Source organism: Siphateles boraxobius, unplaced genomic scaffold (assembly GCF_051911475.1).
Source record: "Siphateles boraxobius isolate OS27281-9 unplaced genomic scaffold, OSU_SipBor_1 130, whole genome shotgun sequence".
NCBI classification, from domain to species: domain Eukaryota; kingdom Metazoa; phylum Chordata; class Actinopteri; order Cypriniformes; family Leuciscidae; genus Siphateles; species Siphateles boraxobius.
Window position 1 is genome coordinate 16,562,985 of NW_027508734.1, and position 22,135 is coordinate 16,585,119.

Sequence of the window (22,135 nt, forward strand, 5' to 3'; positions counted from 1 at the left end):
TAATAGTTTAATTGCATGCATTTGACCCAGATTACTAATGTTATTTGCTCATTCTGTACAGTTTAAACCGATAACCCATCAAATAACCACAGACTGATTGTTGCTGTGTCCAAAGCAACCTGACAACTTTGACATTTTCATTTGCCTTTTTTTTTTGCCCTTAAATTTACATATATACATATCTTTCCTTTTTTTTCTTTTACTTTTGTTTTGTAGAAATCTGTCATTCAGATTCCCCAGAAGGTAGGCAATGATGACCATAACCTCCCCTCCCCCCTTGTTTAAGGCTTGTTTGGACCTTTTTATTTCTCTTTCCTTGTTCCTTTTCTACATCCCTCAGTGTGTTCTGTGATTGGCCCTTTTTCCTGGTTGTTCATTTTTTGTGCAATGTCATGACCAGCACTAACGACCAACTTCAGCCCTAAAAACACCACTTCCAACTTCAACCACAGTAACACTCAGCGCCTTTCCTCCCCATCTCCATCCTTTCATTTCCCCCTCCCTGTCAGTTTACCTGGTGATCTCACCTGTGTGCCCCAGATTCTGGGTGTGACTCGTTTCTCTGCCTGCTCAAATAACACAGGGCTTTGATGACAGGACCTGAGGTCATAATTAAGATGGCTAATAGGATAGGATGTCATGGAAAAAGTAGCAAGCATGGGCATTTGCATACGCTCCCGTTCAAAAGTTTGGGGTCTGTATTTCTTTAGAAAAAAAATAGTTTTATTCAGCAAGAATGCATAAAATTAATTAAAAGTTAGAGTATAATGTTACAAAAGATTTCTATTCTTTTTTTTAAATGAACTTTTTATTCATCAGAATCCTGAGGAAAAAATGTATCTTGGTTTCCATAAAAATATTAAACAACTGTTTTCAACATTGTTAATAATAAAATATGATGATTTCTGAAGGATCATGTGACACTGAAGACCCAGAGTAATGATGCTGAAAATTCAGCTTTACCATCATATGAATAAATTACATTTTAAAATATATTAAAGTTATTTTACATTGTAATATTTCACGATATAACTGTTTACTGTACTTTTGATCAAATAAATGCATCCTTGATGAGAATAAGAGACTTCTTTCAAAAACATTTTTAAAAATCTTACCGACCCCAAACTTTTGAACCTGTAGCGTATGTCATAATTATTTTGGCACAGGTTGTTACCCCATGACTTCCTCTATGTGCCAATAAGAGGAAGACGTTGCTTGAACATCTGAGTAAAAAAGGGAAACAAAATACTATTAGCAATTATAATACATTTTTATCATGTAAAAGTCATTTCTAGTAAGACAATCTGCCATTGTAATTACAAGTGTTAATGTGATGTATTGTTAAAAGAAATTTGAAAGAAAAAAGGTTGAAGGATGACCGAGACTGATGTTATCTTGTCCAGAACATCTTCAGGAGGGTTTCTCTCTTTTTCACTTGCTCATTAACAATGACAACAGCTACAGAAGCTGAGACCGACCACCTGTCAGGCTTTGTCCAGCTCAAAAACCTAAAGCCAAACTTCCCCATCACACATCTCTCTCTCTCTCTCTCTCTCTCTCTCTCTCTCTCTCTCTCTCTCTCTCTCTCTCTCTCTCTCTCTCTCTCTCTCTCTCTCTCTCTCTCTCTCTCTCTCTCTCTGTTTATGCGGCATTGTCTAAATCTGTTTGACTGATGACTCACTCGCACACAGGCACCTGGTGAATGGATGTCACCATCTGTCTGTCACTAACCACTTGGGCCACTGGCAGAGATTAATGGAGTCTGAATTAACAAATGAAAGACATGTTCGTCCTCTGACATGATTAAGTTGGTAACTTGTTCATGTTTACGTAACTGAAGTTATGAGTGGTGCTTATATCGTTTTAGAGCCCAACAGAGGGCGCAAGCGAGCAGCTTATTCTAGGAAATATGTCTTTGCGCCCTCTGGTGGTCAAACCTGAAAGCCTGTATTTTGTGATTCATGCCTGTTGGTGACAACCAATTATTCTTTGCAGGATTCATCCAGTTTAATGTTTCTTGTTTCTATCAGAGCTTTAAACTGTCAAATGCTGCTTTGCTTTGCTTATGTTTTTTTTTTAACCATTTATATCATGAAGAGCCTTCAAAGTCCTGAGCTGTTTCTCCAACTGTTTTATCCTCCCTGTCTGTCCACGTGACTGAGTTTGTGTGTGTTTCTGTCCTCTGTGTGGTGTTTTCATGACTCTTAGCAGACTCTGACATTGATGTCAGTTTGCTAAGGGCCTGTTTGTCTGTCTGTGTGTCTGGTGGCATGTTCGGGATGCTTGTGTGCTCGGCCAGACAGACTATAGAGGCAGGTGACTGTTGGATGTGAGTAGTTACCATGGTGATGGGACTAGAATCCTTTAGAACATCTTGGAAAGACCTGCATTATTCCACCCCACTTCATGTTACTGAAGCAGTCTCTCCGATTCATCTGTTCATTGGCATTGCACATACATGACTCCATTGTTGCATACAGTAGATCAGCACTGTAATTGTGAGTGAGCACTATTGTCGTAAAATCGATAAGCGTTATAAATAATATATTAAAGCTATATCACTCAAGATCTAGGCAAGAGGCTCTACACTGCATAAATAGAACTGAAAGTAGATTTAAAATGGGAATGAACAAGTGAATTGGTGCAATGTGGTGGTTCTGGAGGGGTAAATGTTTTCATAAATGAATGTGGCACTAGACCGTCCTTCCCCTTCCTGCTCACTGTACTGAATGAGTTAAACTAGAACTCAGACTAAGACTAAACATCTTGCAATTTTTTTCGAGGAGCCCCTATGAGGGAGAGGGTCAAGAGGAGGGAAACAGGTGAGAACAAAAAAGGATTTCTTCATCAGACCTGATCAGTAGATCCTTAGAGGTGTAATTGGGCAGCAATGGGGCTTTTAAATGGTTTTTAACAAATATTAGTAGTTACCCAGTGGGATATAATTGGTGGATTAATTGCAGTGTGTGGATGGGGATGTGTGAGTATGAGTTGATGTTTTGATTTTTAGTCGATTCATAATTTGTGTTAACAAAGAATGAATTTCAGATTACTGCCTGTCTTCTATTTGGCAAACACATGCACAGTTGAAAGTTTTCTGCTTATGTTTTTCTGACTATGCACAGCTTATAATAATCAAATCTTTAATGCTGTGAACACATTTGCGATGCACCTCACTTTGGACTTGCACATTGTCTCTAATATTTTGAGCATCGTCATGATCAGGAACCAAAAGAAGTATTGTATTCATTTTAAATATCATTTTAAATCAGACCAATGTAATTCTGCCTTAAAGTCATACGATTTTATTTATAATTTTAGCATGCATAGATGCTATCACAATATCTTAATAACTATTTTTTCTGACCGTTTCGGTTAGGGGTGTTTCAATTCAAGAATCTTGATAGAATCAAAGTGTCAAAATATTGGTCATAATTAAGTTTTACAATTTAGTTTGTAGGCATTTTGGTTACTGCTGATAAAGCAGTTAATATTACTGCTAGTTTATTAGGCAAGAGGTTTAAAAGACCAAACTTTTTCAGCGGAAGCACATAAATGCTTTTAAAGTACACTAATGTTCAAAGGTTACGTGTGGTTTTTAATTTTTAAGTTTATTCTCACAATGTAATATTGTAATGTGAAATATTATTACAATTTAAAATAACTTTTCTATTTTTAATAAAGACCCCCTGTAGTCGTCAATTGTATCCCTTAAAACTCATCTTTAATCAACCAAAATGACATATTGAAGCTTTTTTTCATGTGAAAAAAGAATCCTTCATACCTTAAAATAGCTTGAATGAAACTCTACACCCTTCCTTCATTTAGTATACTCAGAAGCATGAATATGCAAATTAGTCCCAGCCTCCACTCACTCCAGCTCAGAAAACCTGATCCACTCGCTCAACTGTAGTAAATGCTGCACAATGGTGTCGGACCCACAACGGCAATTAATTGACTAGTCTTTTGATTGACTACATTATCAAACCACTAATAAGGTGTTGCTAATGGTACACAAACCATGTTCCTGTTCACATCTCAGTCTGCCTTCTAAAAATCAGTCTCCTTAAAAACAGCTTAGAACATCAGTGGGAAAAGGCATATAGTTCATCATAACATCGTAATATACATCATGAACATAATTCACCCGCTATGTTGCTAAAAGTACCCGATTTTTCATATCAACAGAAAAGTTTGGGATAACCTTGCTTCTCTTGAGACCCCCCTGCTTTGTAGCATAGTAATGAAATCCGGAAAGCCCGCCCGCATGTTGACGTGATTGTTTCTTACGTCACAAACATGTTAAAACCACAGCCGGTTTCAAACCGTGTCTAACCGACTGTCTTTAGTTCACTGCAGTTTTAAAGAGAAAATACTCCGCAATGGTGCTGGCTAATGATATTGCACACGGTTTGTCTTAAAGCATATTAAAAACACCACAGCCATATAAACAACATTCAAAACTTGATTTTCAGCACAGGGGGTCTTCAAAATTGTATTTACTTCTGTGATTGCAAAGCTGAATTTTCAGAAGCCATTACTCCAGTTTTGATGAATTTAGTTTATCCTTGCTAAATAAAAGTATTAATTTCTTTAAGAAATGTTTGAACTGTAGATAAAGCATCAATTACACACCTTATGTGCATAGTGAAAAGCTTCATGAAACATGAAATTGCCCATGCATAATTTTCACCATTTGTCAGTAGCTTCCCAGCAGGACTTGAAAACAGCATTAAGCATCCTTGAGTGTGACACACATAGTGTTTAATTACCCAGTTACCTAATACTCCTTTAGTCACTGAGTGTCATTTAGTGATTTGAACAAACTGAATCATATTTAGTCTTCTTTGGGCTGAGATTCAAAGCTTCTTAAAGTCACACTAACAGGCTCAGCTGTCATATTCAGTCGAGAGTCAATAAAACTTCCAATTTCTACTTTCGGCATGTGAGGTGCGACTTCACATCCTGAGCGCAGCAGACACGAGAATGCTTCTGCGTGAAAGGTGTTCATTTGAAGCAGAAGCCTTTCTCTGTACCATGTGTTTGCGCCACATCAATTTGCACATGAACACATGCATGCGCTCTCCTTTCCTCTGCAACGTTTCCAGTTGATTATTGCCGTATGTCTCTCTCCAACCATGTCCACTGCCTCATTCTCTCTCTCTCTCTCTCTCTCTCTCTCTCTCTCTCTTTCTCTCCCTCTGACTCTTCAACACCCTCAAATTCCCTCAACCCTCCTTTTTTGTCTCTCAACAATTTCTCACTTTTCTCCCACACACCTTCCTTCATCCTCTTTGTTCTTCTCCCGTTCTTTCTGTCTTCCTTCACCCCCTACTGATATTATTCTCTCAACCTCCCCCACCTCCATCCTTCTCTGTCCATCCCTGTCTCCCCAGATCTATGCTCAGCAGCGCAGAGAAGTCGGAGAAGACCAGTGTAGGGCCAGAAGACGACAACAAAGACTCCTCCTCCTCCCCGGGGGACGGGACTCCTCCGACAGCGCCCGTGTCCTCGCTTAAAGACCAGACGAAGCCTCGCTCGCTCCGCTTCACCTGGAGCATGAAGACCACGTCTTCCATGGAGCCCGGCGAGATGATGAAGGAGATTCGGAAGGTCCTCGACGCCAACAGCTGCGAGTACGAGCTACGCGAGCGCTACATGCTGCTGTGCATGGCCGGCAATCCCGCCCGTGACGACTTTGTGCAGTGGGAGATGGAGGTGTGCAAGCTGCCCCGCCTCTCGCTCAACGGCGTACGCTTCAAGAGGATATCCGGGACGTCCATTGTCTTCAAAAACATCGCCTCCAAAATCGCCAACGAGCTGAAACTGTGAGAGGAGAGAGATGCGAAAGTAGCATTTTAAAGAGTCTCTGAACAGGGATGAATGGAGAAAATACTGCTCAAACACAACCTGCTGGTATGGGTAGGTACAGAGAGAGATATAAGATCAGATTCATACAAACGGGGGGAAAATTGCACACTGTCCCTTCAATCCTGCACAGAATTGGGAGTTTTAGAAGGGTACACTCTGCAGGTTCTTGTTCTGAAAATGTTCAATTCAGAAAGGCGACAGGTCTCAAAACGGTTTTGTTTCTGCAACTCATTTCAGTCTCTCGCGCACAAACGCACCTATTGCCTATTGAAACAGACAGAGCATAAAACTTGAAAGAGGGGTGGCCATTGACTTCAGAATCACAGGGTGGAGGTGGACAATTATGTTTGTGCCCCCTTCAGAGAGAAACACACACTCTATCTGTGTTTATTTCTTCCTCTTAATCTATCAACAGGGTTACGCCTCACCGTTGTTCAGTAAGGTCCAGCACACTTGATCAATATTGAGAGGACTAAATTCTGGTTACAGTGATTTTATTTCTTAATCGGCTGGGTTTAGATTTGCTGCACTGGAATGGGTGAATTTCTGTTGCCTTTTTATTTTCTTAAAGAAATTAAATGCGTTTCATTGTTGTATTTACCAATGATTATGTTTTAATATTATTCCTTGGAAAAACAAATTATTTTTCTTTTATTTGTGGTCTCGTGTTCTTGATCGTACTATGCCTTTGTATAAAGAATGTCTGAAAAAAGCACCACATGACTCCCACTGAACCTTTCACACTCTTGCCCCGCTTTGTCGCTAAGGATTATGGGGCAGCAAATACTCTGCTCATGCTTAAAAAAAAAGTCACTGGAAAAGACATTAAAGGACAAAATCCACGCAACTAATCATTCCCATGCCGTTTTTGTGACTAAGGAACTGATGTTGAGCTGCTCTTCTCTGCATCCACGACCCTTCATGGTTCAAGCCAAGAACTTTGCACCTTTCCACAGTCTCGTCTGCAGGTGGCTTTTTGGCGTTACTCATTTGATGGTACACTCTTTATGAAAGCGTGTTGTGATTGAATGTGTATGTGTGAGAGATGACGACGATGATGAGTGTCATATCTGAATAACCAAAAGGCTTGCATTGTTTCATATTCAATGCAGAGACTATTAATACTTAGCCTTGAGACCACAAGTACCTGCCATGGAGAGTCAAATATTGGTGTTCTGTTAATTCCAATATTTTGTTGGCATTATCATTTTCAAAAGAGTACACTGACAACAAGCTAGAGAGCCACAGTGTGTTTCCATCCATTTCTGCTGAGCTGTACATGCTTGCATGCATCCTCTAGTTGACACGGGGTGCACCGTCACCTCTTGTTGTGTAAAGAGGAGGGGGTGGGGGTTGGGATCAGATCTCCTTGTAAAGTCTTGTCACCAGTTCAGGGGACAACTGTGCACATGTGTGTTTTATATCTTCATAGAAAATAATGATTATCATTTTTCTTTTTCTTTTTTTTGTCATGAACTTTGCTGTTCTCACAACTGATCATTTGTTCAAGGTGCTGGGGATCCAATTATCTTAAGTATTGTTTATTTTTCAGGGTTGATCTTTTTATTCACAAGTTTTTCGTTGCTGTAATTTTATTATTTGTGTTCAGACTCTTTGCTGTCGGGATAGGAGGGTTCACATAGAAATACACCAAATGTTTTTTTTTTTTGTGCAAAGATGATTATGATCAATGATAGTAATAAAACTATTAAAATCAAGCTGTCTGTATTAAAACTGATGCAATATGTTCTAACATTTAATATATCTATTTGTGGCATCTCTGAAGGTATGTTTTGCATTGCTAATCGAATAAGCTCTTCAAATATTAGCTTATGTTACTGTGTATTAATTACATGTGTCCTAGCCGGTTGCCCCATGATAAATCTACTTTAAATCTGAGGGGTATTTGTCCTAAACCAGGGGTTTCCAAAAATTGAGGATCCCCATGTATGATGATGATCCCCGTTTGAGAGACCATTTCTAACTAAAGGCAGTTGTATTTTTTTCATACAGAAGGAAACATGACTCTATAAGAAACATATTAAGCTTTTATTGTTGGCTTTTATATAGTCACTGTACTAAAGCCATAAGAAACTAAAATATTATCTATTGATATTTTAAACCTAACCCACAAAAGGCATACATAACCTTAAACTTCTTTAAACACTGGTAAAACTACTTACTTTTTAAATGTTTTGACTTTTTTATAGTGCATGAATGTGCATGCAAAGTTTCCACACATAGATGTGTTTTGGAAAGGCTATACGAATGTTTTGCCTACAATAGTGTTAGGGGTCAAATGGTCAAATGTTTCCCACGCAATTTGTAAAAACAAAAATGAACACTAAAAAACAGAAAAGAGTCAGGTAAAAAAAACAAAAAACATTTATCAATACAGATTTGTAAAAAAGTAGGCCTACATAAGCCATTCCGCTGCATTGGTGCCATTTGTTTGTAACACTTCACCTTTTTTTAGCACTGAATCTAATAACGCACACAGTTCACCATTCAAACTGTATTTTACTTAATAAAATAGATTTTTGAGTAATTTTTCATGGATTTTTATACATAATGTCCTGGGGACAAATGGCACGCTTTCGGTAGAATGACCCACATGTTTTTGGGATTGATAACCGTATGTGAGAGACTCCAACTGTCCCGTTCACACCGCATTTAAAATATAGGATTCGCTTCTGTATGAATTATAGTAACTGATGTCAGTCTCGTTTTTGTTATCGCACTGACCTTGAATATCACCTGGTTGTAACCATAATTAACCATGATATAAAAATATACATGTAAAATTTATCGAAACATTTAACATTAGAAAGTCTGTAAAATCTTGATTAACGGACAGCTGCTTTTACATAGCCTCTCTACCTGAATGGAGAGCGGACCGAGCATGGAGTCTCGCGCAGACCACAAATAAAAACTGGCGGGAACAGCTCCGAATGAAGGCAGTATAAGTTACTGAAACCACACCGAAAACACTCCAGATAAGACACGTGTGTGTGACGTTGTCCAGTACGGTTCCGTCCACACATCATGGGTCAAATACGGTTATTCACAGAACAATGCATATTTGTTGACTATTGAACTACGGCTGTCAAAAACAAAATAATCACGATCCTTCTTAAACAAAATGAAATCATATAAATTTTGTTCATGTGTTAAAAAATGTAAGTTAAAAAGTTTGCATGTTAACTTTTGACAGCAGCTGAAAAACTAAACTAGAGGGACTTGCCTCCTTGTGGCCCCCAGCCAGACCCATTTGGAAATTTGTTCTGACCGCCTGTGGAAAGCATCATGTTGCCTTATATTTCTGTGAAAAATTACTAAAAATGTGTCACATCCCCACCTGTTTGGGACCTGATTAAGCATAACATGTATCATCACCTAGTGCATGTGTATTTAAGGGTATTGTATAAAATAGCTGTAGTTAGAGTAACAACAAACTCATCTGGTCATTTTCACTTTATTCTGAAAAAAAAAATTCTAAAACAAAAATAGTCACAAGTAAATCCAGTTCATATGTAAACAGTTCTCACATACATACAACATTTTGGAAGAAACGAGTACTCTCGCACGAGCTTCCTCGGGAATCATCTTTAGTGTTTTGATGCTTCTGTGTTTGTGCCTTTAAGAGCGAGATGAAATCAGTGTATTTCAGAGTTGCAACAAAAAAAATCAAGTATTTTGCATCACTTAGTGCTTAGTCAATATTTACTATTACTACATAAATTCACTACCCAACAATATCTCAAGGACCTAATTATACAAACGTCAAAAACCGCTTCACCCAGGACGATTCTATCAGCGTGGCTCTTCAATGGCAGAGTGAGTTTCCTGACACCAGGTGTACTTTACAACACTCGGCAGTGCCTGTAGTCATGCACACTAGGTGATGTGCAGCAGTTGCCATAGAGATGGTGGAAGGAACAACGGAGTCTGTTGTCGTGGCAGTTTTTAATTCCAGTGTATAAGGTTTTACCCCACAAATTTGGTTAAACTTCCAGCTTCCGCTGAGCTTTTTATGACAGATGGTGTTTCAATAGCTGTAGTTACAGTGGAAGCAGTTGTGCTTGAAACTGTTCACGAGGTATAGCTGTAGGACCTGAGGACAGATGTGTTCGTGGGGTTTGTTTTTTGGCAAGACTGGGGGTTTATATGCATTTATATGGAGGGTTCTTCTCAATCCTGAAGTGAAAAAGCAGATCACACCGCGTTTCATCCTTCCTGGATTGCTAAATGTGTTTTGGTGCATGTCCAGCTTTGCTTCCAGTTCACCTCTGGGTTTTTTTTTCTTTTCATATTTCTCTTGAGAGGCATTACTACATTGCCCTTTTACACTGATTTGATACCAAATTAGGTCTCCTTAAAACCATTATAAAAAGGCAAATGTTCCATGGCATCAGTGTGACTGGGGGGATTCCACCTTCAGCCCCACCAGTGAGGGCGGCAGCTGTCCAGCAGAGGCAGAGGAGGAACTTAGAGAGTTCCTCAGTGCCCCCTGGTGGAGCGAGGATGCCACCGCCGGTCTGATGAGCGGAGGGGGAGGGGGAGGGTGATTGTGGGGCGTCCGGTTTTGTAGAGGTCGCGTCTGTAGCGGGGGAGGCTGGCGCAGCAGGCTAGGGGGCGCTGAGGGGGGTGCAGGGCGCAGTAAGGGTGGAGGTTGAGTGAGGGGTGGGGAGGACTGGGCAGAGTTGGGGTTCCCACCAACACTAGCATCTGACGAGGGCAACAGACTGTCAGAGTGAGGCGGAGAGATGCCGTCCATCTTCACCTATAATAACAAAGAAAGATAGAAAAGAGAAAATGAATTTCTCGGTTGTTGTTAACCGTTCTTTATCTCTAAGATAAAAGCCCTGCCTGCTGAAACAAGTCCTATTCCACCTATTACACAACTCAAAATCTCTCTTACCTCATCATCTTCCGCTCCTGCCGACCCATTTAGCTCCGTGCTCACGGTCCTCCCACTGCTCCCTTGCACCACTTCCTGTTCTGCCTGCCATTCACGCAGCACCTCCTCAAGATTGAAGCGTCTCCGGTAGCTGACGAAGAACGAGCCGACCTGCGCTGACGTCTTGTTGCCAATCACGTCCGCTATGGCTGCAAAGTCTTTACCGTATCGCCTAATAGCTGGAGAGCATGTGGTGGAAAATAGCTACATGATAAATCTGTTCACAGCAATGCTTAAAATGAAACAATATTATGCATTCAGTCAGTAGTATCTCCTACTTGCAAATCCTCTGACATCTTGCTATAAAATGTCTTTGAATACTTTGAAGGTAATAGCTTTGGATACACTCGCACAATGACATTTCTTAAAGTTGATAACAGATAAATAATTGACAATAAATACTTCAATATTACATAACAAAAACAAGAAAAGAGCATTTTTATTTCATGTTGACTTAATTACTGCAAAGTGTCATGAAAGATTACAAAGTGGAAGGGTTACTCTGAGGTGAATGGGAACTCCCAAATTTGGCATGAGACCATCAGTTTGGGTAATATGAACATATTAATAATGTTTACCATACTTTTAGGACTGGTATTAGGTGTACCATACATTTTAGCAAGTTTAGTCTTAGGTTAGCTGGATTTAGCTACTTCTTGATGTTTTCAATAATGCAGGTAAACAAGTGATCTTTTTAAAGTCTTTTGGGAGGATCTTCTCTGCTCTTAGACCAGGAATTACAGAAGCATTATTTTTTTATTTTTTTAACTATAGATGCATTAAAGGGATGGTTCGGCCAAAAATGATATTTAACCCATGCATTACTCACCCTCAAGCCGTTTCGAGATGCAAATGTCAATCTTGTTTCAGACGAACACATTTTCAGTTATTTTAGAAAATGTCTTAGACCCTTCAGTGGATATAATGTGAAGCAACGGGGTCCACCTCCTTCAAGTCCCAAAATGCTAAAACTTTATAAAAGAAAATATCTGACTTCCGGCAACGATCGACGCGCGTTCACGGGTGATGGAAGTATGCGTACAAGGTATGACGTAGTGTAGGAACCGGTCGTGACGTAGAACGAACGCGCCAGCGCAGCCAGAGAGCAAAGCAAAACAAAACTACGTCATACCTCGTACGCCGACTTCCATGACGTAGTTTTGTTTTGCTCTGCTCTCTGGCTGCGCTGGCGCGTTCGTTCTACGTCACGACCGGTTCCTACGCTACGTCATACCTCGTACGCCGACTTCCATCACCCGTGAACGCGCGCTGATCATTGCCGGATGTCAGATATTTTCTTTTATAAAGTTTTAAATATGTATATTTTTACGACAAAACTGCACGGATTACCCTCAGAAGGCCTTCGTTTATCCCCCTGGAGCCGGATGGATTACTTTTGTGAAGGATGTATGCACATTTTGGGACTTGAAGGAGGTGGACCCAGTTGCTTCACATTATATCCACTGAAGGGTCTAAGACATTTTCTAAAATAACTGAAAATGTGTTCGTCTGAAACAAGATTGACATTTGCATCTCGAACGGCTTGAGTGTGAGTAATGCATGGGTTAAATATCATTTTTGGCCGAACTATCCCTTTAAATTAAAGCTCTGGCTGATACCAATAAAAATATATTAAAATTCTACACAATTGTGTCCAAATAAATAACACTTCAAACTAAAATCAGTGGTTTTATATAGTGGTCAACCGATATTGTTTTTTTTGATGGCCGATGCTGATATCTTTGAGAGCAGGGTAGACGATATTTGTGTGTGTGTGTATATATATACACACACACACATATACTTTAAATTTATTTTAATCAATATTTAATAAATTAGAAAACAAATCAAACATGTTTATACTTTAGATGGCAAATACTTGGATCTGCAATCCTATTACAGTATTTTTCACGAATAAAGTAAATGTTTAAAAATATATGAATATGTAAATAAAAAGGAAGTAAAAAGGGCACTCGGTAATCTGGTAATTTCGTGCGCACTGGTAATCATATTTTTTCAAATAAAGACAAGGTAACGCTAATTTTACATACAGCACACAGTGAAAACGATATGAATATGACAAAGTGGGCAAATGGATATAGCACAGCATATTTTCAAATGAAGGATTTAAAGTATTTCGATCACGTCTCCTGATAAGCTGATCTTCTGTTCACATTCACACGTAACACGTTTATTCAGTAACACGTTTATGCAGGCTACAAATGCACACTTCACAAGATATCACAGCTGGATTCAATTAAATCTGCAAGGTTTGTAAAATTAAATGTTTATTAGATATTCAGAGATGTTTAAATGATGTAGATGCGCATTTGCTGAATGTTGACGGTAAATTATAAAGTATTTTAGCAAGATTGTTTGCCTTTTCTGTTACAAATAATATAAAAGCAACGCTTTACTTTTCGCATACAATTTACTTTGTTTACCAGTTGCGGCCATTCTCTGCTCAGGTGCTGGGTTCCTCAGTGCCACCCGTCAAAATAAAAGTCCCGCTTCCAACACATCGCCCATTCAGAAAAACGTATCGGCCAATGCCGATATTTTAAAACTGCCAAATATCGACTGATATCGGCCTTGGTTATATATCGGTCAACCACTAGTTTTATATGCTTGTACAATGTGAAATATGGATATTCATTTTGAGATCTGTTCTTTAATTTATGGATATCAGGAATTAGAGATATTGTCACCTTGAACAGCCAGGAGCTGCTCCTCCGTCGTCCAGCGAGTGTTGATTTTTTGAGAGGGCTGAAGGAAATGCAGAGAAAGGAGAAAAATTTAGGAGTATAATGTATCATAACTATGGCATTTTGATCAGAATCTACATTCACTCTCAAAATACATTAAATGGCATTTAATATTGTGCCTTGCGTTTTAATGTATACCATACTGCAGTTCCAGTTTTTCAATGTAGTGTGAATGACAAATGTGTGTGGTTTGTGTATCAGAGCAATGCAAATGAAAACTTACCTCTGAAGGTCTCATGCCTTCAATTTCATCACCCAAGTTGTGCTTGAGAACGCTGTTGGTTTGCTTGATACTTTGGACCTAAAAACAAAACAGCGAGCCCAAAATGTTCTGAAAGGTTACGCATTTCTTGTTATCATCAATGTTAAAAACAGGTTTTGCTGCTTCATTTTTTTTTAGTAACCATAACACATTTTTTCAGGATGCTTTGATAAATAGAAATTTCAAAAGACCACTATTTATTTGAAATAGAAATGTCACTTTTGATAAATTTAACACATCCTTACTGGTTAAAAGTATCCATTTCATTAAAAATCTTACAAAAACTACCAAAACATTGTGATTTGATACTGAAAGTGTTTCCATGCACATTACCTGTCTCTTAAGTGACACTAGTTGTGTGTCCAGCTGTCTGATAGAAACAGTTCCTGAATCAGTGGACGCAGAGAGGGTGACGATGTCCTCCTGTTCCAGGTACATGCCTTTAGGAGGCCTACGGCGAGCACGAAGAGGGTGGTGTCGGTACTGCGCACCCTGGTTCTCTTTCCGAGTCGGAACAGACTTGCTCGAAACTTTATCACTCCCTCCTCCATTTCCAGAGTTCTGCTTTGCAGCCTGAAAAGCAGCACACATGCAGTCTTTTTTTAAATTAAGATTTTAAGTTCAAATTCTTATGAATGTCTGAAGGAAAATGTGTATCTTAGGTCCTGTGTATCACTGGTATTTTTTTTTTCAATAATTTTGAAACAACCTTTTCCCTTCACTAGTCCCTGACCACTGAAGTACTAATATTCCATTAAGTCACTAAAATAATATAGAATTAAAAGCAGTATGTATAATTATGAAAGAATTAGCTAAATGTGTTAGTTTAAAGTTATCAAGAAATCAAAGTTGACAATTCTTATTTTTTATGAAATATTGCAGTATTTATTATAAATGATTTATCTGTGCACATCATTATTTAAAAAATAAGGAATGTGCCATTGCGATCTTTAATCAGAATAACTTCCCCTGCCTCTTCCATCTTCATCTCTTCTCTGATGTTTTTACCAGCGCGAGGGCAACCTGTCACTCACATGACATCACAGCAATAGCTAACCACGACCATCCAATCAATTATCAATAGACAAAATCAAGTCCCGCATTTTTTCTTGTTCGAGAAGCTAATAGGGAAGAAAAAACAATCGCAACTTCTGTTTTATGCCATTGAGTCTAATTATCTGTAACACCATAGGCTCACCTCTTTCTTGGCGTTGATATCAAAATCACTGTCACTGCCTGGTTCTCCTTCCTCTACCTCATCATTACTGGCAGGAACAAAAATACACACTTTGTAACCGTGCATGTCTAAGAGCCACAAGCGTTATGATTCATTGTCATTTCTCTCCATCTTTCTCTCTTTTGCTCTCCTTTTACCTCTCATCCTTTTCTCTCTTGCTGAGGAGCTTGCGTGCTTGCCGGTCCATGACACTTGTTCGGGTTCTAGTTTTCTTCCAGGAGTAGTAGTACTTAACCAAGCTTGAGATCAGTTTGTCTGGAAGCTGAAAAAAATAATAATAATAATACTCTGAAAAAGAATTCTGAAAAAGATTCTATGTCCTGAATCAAATTTGTGACATTGAGCATGTGAACTCAATGTCAGATGTTCTTTGGAACTTTCTTAAAACATTTCAACGGATGAAATTACAACAGGTTGGTCTCAATACAAGCCAACAGCTCATAGTGTTAACGGCGAGACCTCTCTATGACTCTTTACATGGATGTGTGATTCTGCATTGGGCCGGATCTCAAGATGCCTGCTCTTCTGTTGTTGCAGGCAGATGTGAAAGCAGCAGATGACTCTTATATAACCCATCTTGCCTCCATCCCTCCCGCTCACCATCTGTTGGATGCGATGGAAGCTCTTGCCATGAAAGCTGAAAGCCTGTTCAAACAGAACTTTGTCTTCCACTGTCCACTCATCAGGAAAGGGAGTGAAGTTAGCCAGGTCAGCCAGTGACTTCTCCACATCATGCTTGTGCCACAGAAGCATGCCAAGAGCCTGTTGATATAAGACAGAGGCACTGTAACAGTCATCTATGCGTCCATCTAGAAGAATTCCCTATCATGCCTAACATTTAAGTGGAATGTTACCTGTTCCATGTTGTATCCGTGCTTCTCTTTGGCCATCAGAATATATTCATCCACTGAGAGTTAGAATGGAAAAATAAGTTTCTTTACAATCCAAAATGGCAGATTTGGTGACAGTGTACCAAGGAATGGGAATTGCTAACGACCTATCAATACACACAATGGTGGTACCTACAATATGAATACATTGAAAGGCATCACAATAGCATAATAGAAAACAAAGAATTTGAATAAACAAATAAAAAGGGCTGTGAATCTTTGGGTTGACAGTGACAATTCAAAATAATAATTCACTGGGTTTCAGTTTGATCCAAAGTTCAAAATAAATCAATTGGATCTGATAAAAGATACAATCCAATTAACAATTTGAATCGGTCTTTTTTTTAAATACATTTATAGGATTCTTTAAATATTAAATATATCTTAGGCATGAAAAAAGAAATACAAACGACTCTAGACCTCGAAAGAAACATTTTTTTTAAACAATGAAGAGCAGAATGAAAACAGTGTGTAGACTACATAACCAGAGACTGAACAGTTACTTTGACCAAACCCAAATATCACAACACGACATAATTTGACTACTTTTAGATACACATATATGCAAATAAAGAAAAGCATTTAAATATTGCACGTTATCTTAATGATTCATTATTGTGATTCACAATTTAAAGATAGTTTCAAGAACCAAGCATTTCAATCTGCAGGACTTTTTTCATCTAGAATACAAGTTAAAACATCAATGCAATCTTGTGAAAAAATACACATCTATATACAACTGCACAGTATACTGGCTTCTTTTTTTAGAATAAGAGTAGTTTCTTTCCTTTTCTGAAGAACTCCTCATCAATGAGTCAAACTCTCATCCGTTTTTAGACCTTTTTATAAGTGAATAATTGTTCCTTACACATGGCATCGGACACTTGGCTGTCTGGTGACCAGACCAGCATGCTCCTCTGTTCATTCTCACTATAGCGGGATGCACAGTCTGTCAACACAAAGAACAAACATGTCTGTCACACGGCACAGCAGCCTCTCTCAAATACCCCTGCAATTGTTTCCTCCTCACACAACCTTGTTTTTTCACTTTTCCTTATGCCTCTCGGCTGTTTTTTTATAGTATATATATATATATATATATATATATATACACTCAAAGAAGACTATAGCTGTGTTCTCTCCTACTCCCCATAACTTGAGTGCACACAGAAACACCTACACACAGCCCTTTATCTTATCATGCTCATGCAGACTGAAAAATGCATGGAGTTCAGAGATATATTCATCTCTTCTGAGATTAACTCCCATCTTCCTCTTTACCTGGTTTAAACTCTGGGATCTGTGCCTGGTAGTCCCCACCAACGCGGATCATACTGTCTGTTTCAAAAGAGCAAGAGCAAAAAGGACGGTCAGAGAGAAGAAAAAAAAACACAGGCACATTCAGGCAGGCAGAGTTAAAAACAGGCAGTGCATCCTCACAGACGGCAGAGGGAGAAAAGTGGGTGGAGGGAGAGGAGGAAAAGAGAATAGGATGCTTGACTGAATACACATACAGACACTAATACATTGAAATATTTTACACAAACAATTTAGGATTGAAACTATTCTAACATGTAAGGGAATAAAGGTGCAGATGGTGGCTTGGTGTTGCTGGGTTTGTGTGTGAATGTGTCAGACACACCATGTGTGTGTTCCTCATCGCTGCTCTCTTCCTCAGAGTGCTGGCTGTTCCCGTTCGTGACTGTTTTGGCCCTGCTTCGGGACAGCACACCAGACCCTGATCGCTCCATCACTGATGGCATGGCTGAGAGAGAGAGAGAGAGAGAGAGAGACTTCAAAACAATCAGCATTGGGGCCTTTGTTTTCAAAGTCTTAAAGGGATAGTTCACCAAAAAATGAAAATTCTGTCCTCATTTACTCACCTCATGTCTTTCCAAACTTAATTTTTTTTTGCCCATACAATGACAGTCATTGACAAAATTGAGCCCTAATAAATAGCCTAAATGAATGGATAAAATAGACATTTTTCAAGATACAATCTTTTGTATTCCACAGAAGAAGGTCATGCCAGTTTAGAACAGAAGCATCAGTAAATTATGAATGATCATTTTAAATACGGTATATAAATGATGCCTTTAATGTAGCAGCATCTTTGATGCTAACTAATTCTAATTGACTAATATAATAAGTAGTGCTTCTTGGATAGAATTTGATCTGTTTTTATTCATAAGACATATTTGCTGTAAAAAGAAAAGATAAAAAAGTGTCTAACAGCAATATTATAACAAAACAGACAACCAGCACAAGGAGGTAAGATAGCTAGTCAGTTGAATCACCACATGAGGTTCCTCACACTGGCGAATCTTTGGTTTCTTTATTGACTTCCTCAAGTAAAAAATTTTCAACGGTCACATGATTACGCACACGTATTTTCTTTCTGTGAACAGCCGCAGTCTGTTATGAAATGTGGTAATAAAATCAAATTACCCTCAAATTAGTATAAACAACTATAGTATATCTGACTTTATGGAAATTAGGTCTTGCTCAATAGATAAAGAAAGATGTTGTGGAGGTTTAAATGCTCCTGGCGGTGTTTTGAGCGGCAGGTGATAGAGTTAATTTCGCCTGGCTGATGTATCAAAGCACAAAGCGCGGGATACACACTTAGTGAAATGTTTCTAAATTTGTAACGAATTGAGATAAGCTAACTTTCATTTATTTCAACGTCAATAAATGAGACTTTGACTCGGTGGACATGAAGTCTTTGTTTCGCGAATGCTTCCAGAAAACTAACTGGGAGTGAACAGTAGAGCTGACATTTATCATTTTACAAAAATGTAACGTAGGACCTACATGAACAGTTCCAGAACAACAGATAGGCTACCATACTTTAATCGTAAACAACGACCAAATAATTATTTTCTTAAGCTATACTGTCCAGTGTGATAGCCAACCACCAACTCTCGCATTTTTTTTAAATAAATTATAACTCAAGAGGCTGTTTGAATTGTGATTTTGAGCATCCAAAACAACATCCAAGAAAAAAAAAGTAAAATGTCTCTAATCTATACAAGTGGACACAAAAGATGCATTTGCGAGATGAAGTAGCCTACTGGCGCAATCAATTACATAATTGGGCATAATACATTATTTTGATTACGCGTCATCAAAATCCTAAACAGGATTAAATATTTGTTCGCACTAGTTAAGTTAAAAAAAAATCGGTATGTGTCATAAAATTAAGCGTTGAATAGAATGCGTGACGTCACGACCAGTGTCTCTATTGATTGAAGTTGCCGTCCGGCTCAGTCTGAATTTAAACGTGCTCTTCGGTTGAGTCCAAAACACTCAGTAATGTGGCACTGAACTGTCCCTCGCATAACAAAGTGTCCAATCAACTCTTAATAGGGTTTCAGCTGAAAACCGTTATCGATTGCCCCCTTAAACTCCGAGAGGTCGCATCACTCCGACCACCATCCAATCATCCGTTCGTTGTTCATTTAAACATTTCTCCGAGTAAACGCGCACGGGTCTTGCTCGGGTAGTGATAATGCATCATTCAAACTTAAAAAGTACAGAAAATGAAAAAAGCATCTTTCCCCTCACCTTACTTTTCGCACAGTCGCTTACTCAAGCCTGGGTCCTTTTGTGTAGAGCCACGCTTATGTCCCTAACGTTATTCCAGTTGATGGCTAGCTGTCGCTGAACATTTGCCTTATAACGTTAGTTGCCAGTCCGAATAGCAGTTCACTACCTGGCTTTCTTTCTTTCTTTCCTATTCAAACTTATTAAACAAGAAATAAGTGCTGTAAAACATAAGCACTACGTACGTTTGGTAATATTCAACTACATCAAAGCTTCAGTGGATATTCGCACGTTTCTCATTCTCTCCAGTTCATTGCATCGGTCGCATACGGATCCTATCCGTGTGTATATGCCGGGGAGACCGAACTCCTCACAACCGAGAAAACCTTCCGCTCTGTTCGCCTCTCCCCAACTAACTTCCATGTCAATTACATAGTCCCTTTGACCGGCATCAAATTCATAACAAGTGCTTCGGACAATGTAAAGGCTCGTTTCGTAAGTTAATCTGACCCTTGCTGTTCACAAATGCACGATATTAAAAATAAAATGTTTCGTGAAAGCATCGCGTCGGAAAAAGCCGTTATTCAGACGTTAATCGCGCCTATGTTTATATTTAAACATATTTAGAACATATCAGACAACTCTCTTCATGAAACGAGCTCAATACCGATCATTACTTTGCGCTTTACCTGCGGTGCTCCCACATTAAATCATACGGAACTACTTCCTGATGTGTACTCGGAGGGATCCGTCAGCTGTGCAATGCAGTGCTGAGGCTGCCTAGACCCTTCACTAATGTATGCAGGAAAGGGGAAAAAGCCTAGAACTTGCCTATTTACCTTAATAATGAGCATTTTATGATGGATATCGTGTATTAGGCTTCATATATATGTTTATTTTACAACATCCAGTTGTTAAAGGGTGAATGAGTCCTAAAGAAATCAATATAATTTACACTGTAAACCATGGACCCTGGTCTAAAATAATTAAACATAACCTGAAGAATAAATGTGAGAATAAACTCGATATCTAGACACAACTCTAATACGGACAGAATAAAGATTAAAGACTGGATTCAGACTGGTCTTGAACACCCTCTCTTGACACTATCTGCCAGCAGGCCCAAGTGATGGACAGATCCTGTCCTTGTACACCCGTACACATTGATACTCTTTCTCTGTGGTTTTTGCAGACAAGAACAGAGACAGACATACCAGCACTTGTGGCACAAGACCCCTCCCAGCCATTCCCTCTCTGTCTATGTGTTTCTCTCTCCAACCATCTCCTCCCTCCCCTCCTTCATGCCTGCCAGTACTGTGCAAAAGAACCATCTCCATTTTCTCTAACTCACCTTAGTTGTCCCTTTATGATGATCTCTCCTTTCTTGTCTGTCTATCTCTCTCTCTCTCCTCTTCCTCTCTGTTATACTTCCTCCATCCTCATCACCTCTGAGTTCCTCTTTCCTCCCCTCCCCCTCTCTCTATTCCTCCTCTTCTTGCACTCCCCCAACCACCCCCCACGCGGGCGTGCGCGCGCGCACATCCACACTAGTCAGAGAAAGAGGTTTTCAGTGCTTTTCTCTGCTCCCAACCACAGGCCCGAAGGTGTAGTTTTGCATCTCTTGCCCTATTTTCTACAAGAATTCTCTGCAATAACATGGAAGCCACAACCCATTGTTCTCGTGCTACATTATAGTATGGCCTTTTAGGTCGTGATCTGCTGATTTATAGCCTAAACATTTTAATAGGTATTAAAATCACTCCATCGTGGTTATCGAACATGTATTAAGGTTCAGTGTGAGTTGTGCTACAACGGAAACGGGGGTTTTAACAGCGGTGAACTCTCTGACCCCCTCCCTTGTTTCCCCTCCTGAAAATGCCATTTCTCCCCGTCGCGAGACAGATTACCCGAAAACAAAAGGTTCAGGGCGGGGCTTCATGACGGCCCATCTGCGGGAGGGGCGTGGTCAAGAATATGCAGCGTTTTTTGCATTCAACACATGGGGAAAGACCTTATAAGTTATGACTGTGTGGATTGTTTATAATAAACAAGCAATGGGTGTTCAGCAAGGGATATGTCAAAACCATCCTAGATGTGCGAGGTTCAAAGTTTACTGTAGTGTTCGATGTATTGAAATGAATTACCACTGGTATTTAAACACGCACTCGATGCAGTTCAAGCCATGATAATTCTCCAAGGTGGAGACACACAGTAGCAGTTCCTCCACAGTAGCAACTTAAATTGCTGCTCTAAATTGTCAACTAGTGCAGCCTTGTGGACAAAAGATGTACTGTAGGGTCATTATAGGCCTATGATATTATTTCATTTCCTAATAAGGACAATATTGGTCAGGTGGGGGATCACCTAAAAACATATATATCCATTATAATAAAAATATTTTACCCATGGTATGCTATGATACCAAGCATTTTGTCGTGTCCCTGATCATTTGAAATTATACATTTTTAGTTAATTAATATGAGCATCTAATTTTGTTCCATTTGTTACCATTCTATTTGTTCTTTTTTATTCCATTTGTTCCAATTATGTAAAAGTTATGCATAATCATTAATTTAAACCACAATGTTGAGCTGTGTTCCCCAG

At 39.1% G+C, this 22,135-nt stretch overlaps 2 protein-coding genes and 1 long non-coding RNA gene across 17 annotated transcripts in view; 2 read left to right on the plus strand and 1 right to left on the minus strand.

Annotated features, from left to right (window-relative positions):
- Positions 1 to 7,589, plus strand: part of mark2b (MAP/microtubule affinity-regulating kinase 2b) — a 46,632-nt gene extending 39,043 nt beyond the window's left edge. For 2 of the 13 annotated variants that reach the window (XM_077228199.1, XM_077228206.1), the window contains 3 exons: positions 217 to 243; positions 2,787 to 2,822; positions 5,397 to 7,589. In XM_077228199.1, coding sequence (XP_077084314.1) covers positions 217 to 243; positions 2,787 to 2,822; positions 5,397 to 5,832 — 499 coding nt within the window. In that variant the 3' untranslated portion in view covers positions 5,833 to 7,589. Of the gene's footprint in view, positions 1 to 216; positions 244 to 340; positions 575 to 2,783; positions 2,823 to 5,396 lie in introns of those variants that run through there. The other 11 variants (XM_077228198.1, XM_077228205.1, XM_077228201.1 and 8 more) reach the window with 6 other exon arrangements.
- A 1,578-nt stretch (positions 7,590 to 9,167) lies between these two features.
- On the plus strand, positions 9,168 to 9,378 carry LOC143737177 (uncharacterized). Its single transcript, XR_013203630.1, has 2 exons — positions 9,168 to 9,257; positions 9,288 to 9,378. It is a non-coding gene; the product is annotated as an uncharacterized LOC143737177 (long non-coding RNA).
- Positions 9,331 to 20,995, minus strand: rcor2 (REST corepressor 2). 3 transcript variants are annotated; one of them, XM_077228214.1, is made up of 13 exons: positions 20,883 to 20,995; positions 17,628 to 17,750; positions 17,267 to 17,323; positions 16,854 to 16,934; positions 15,950 to 16,002; positions 15,696 to 15,857; positions 15,233 to 15,357; positions 15,057 to 15,123; positions 14,192 to 14,431; positions 13,820 to 13,897; positions 13,540 to 13,597; positions 10,793 to 11,010; positions 9,331 to 10,654 (listed from the first exon to the last, which is right to left on the minus strand). In XM_077228214.1, exons 2-13 carry the CDS (start codon positions 17,746 to 17,748, stop codon positions 10,283 to 10,285), a joined length of 1,632 nt encoding a protein of 543 aa, XP_077084329.1. In that variant the 5' UTR covers positions 17,749 to 17,750; positions 20,883 to 20,995; the 3' UTR covers positions 9,331 to 10,282. The 3 variants fall into 3 exon arrangements, with proteins under 3 accessions (XP_077084329.1, XP_077084330.1, XP_077084328.1); XM_077228215.1 differs by lacking the exon at positions 20,883 to 20,995 and adding an exon at positions 20,221 to 20,286; XM_077228213.1 differs by lacking the exon at positions 20,883 to 20,995 and adding an exon at positions 19,553 to 20,253.
- Positions 20,996 to 22,135: the final 1,140 nt, after the last annotated feature.

Excerpts from the sequence above, each read along its gene's own strand:
- rcor2 (XM_077228214.1), bottom strand. The coding sequence starts at position 17,748 with ATGCCATCAGTGATGGAGCGATCAGGGTCTGGTGTGCTGTCCCGAAGC. Across the intron at positions 17,324-17,627 it reads CGATGAGGAACACACACATG|ACAGTATGATCCGCGTTGGT; the intron begins GTGTGTCTGACA and ends CTTTTGAAACAG. Across the intron at positions 13,598-13,819 it reads AAGGCATGAGACCTTCAGAG|CCCTCTCAAAAAATCAACAC; the intron begins GTAAGTTTTCAT and ends CATTTCCTTCAG.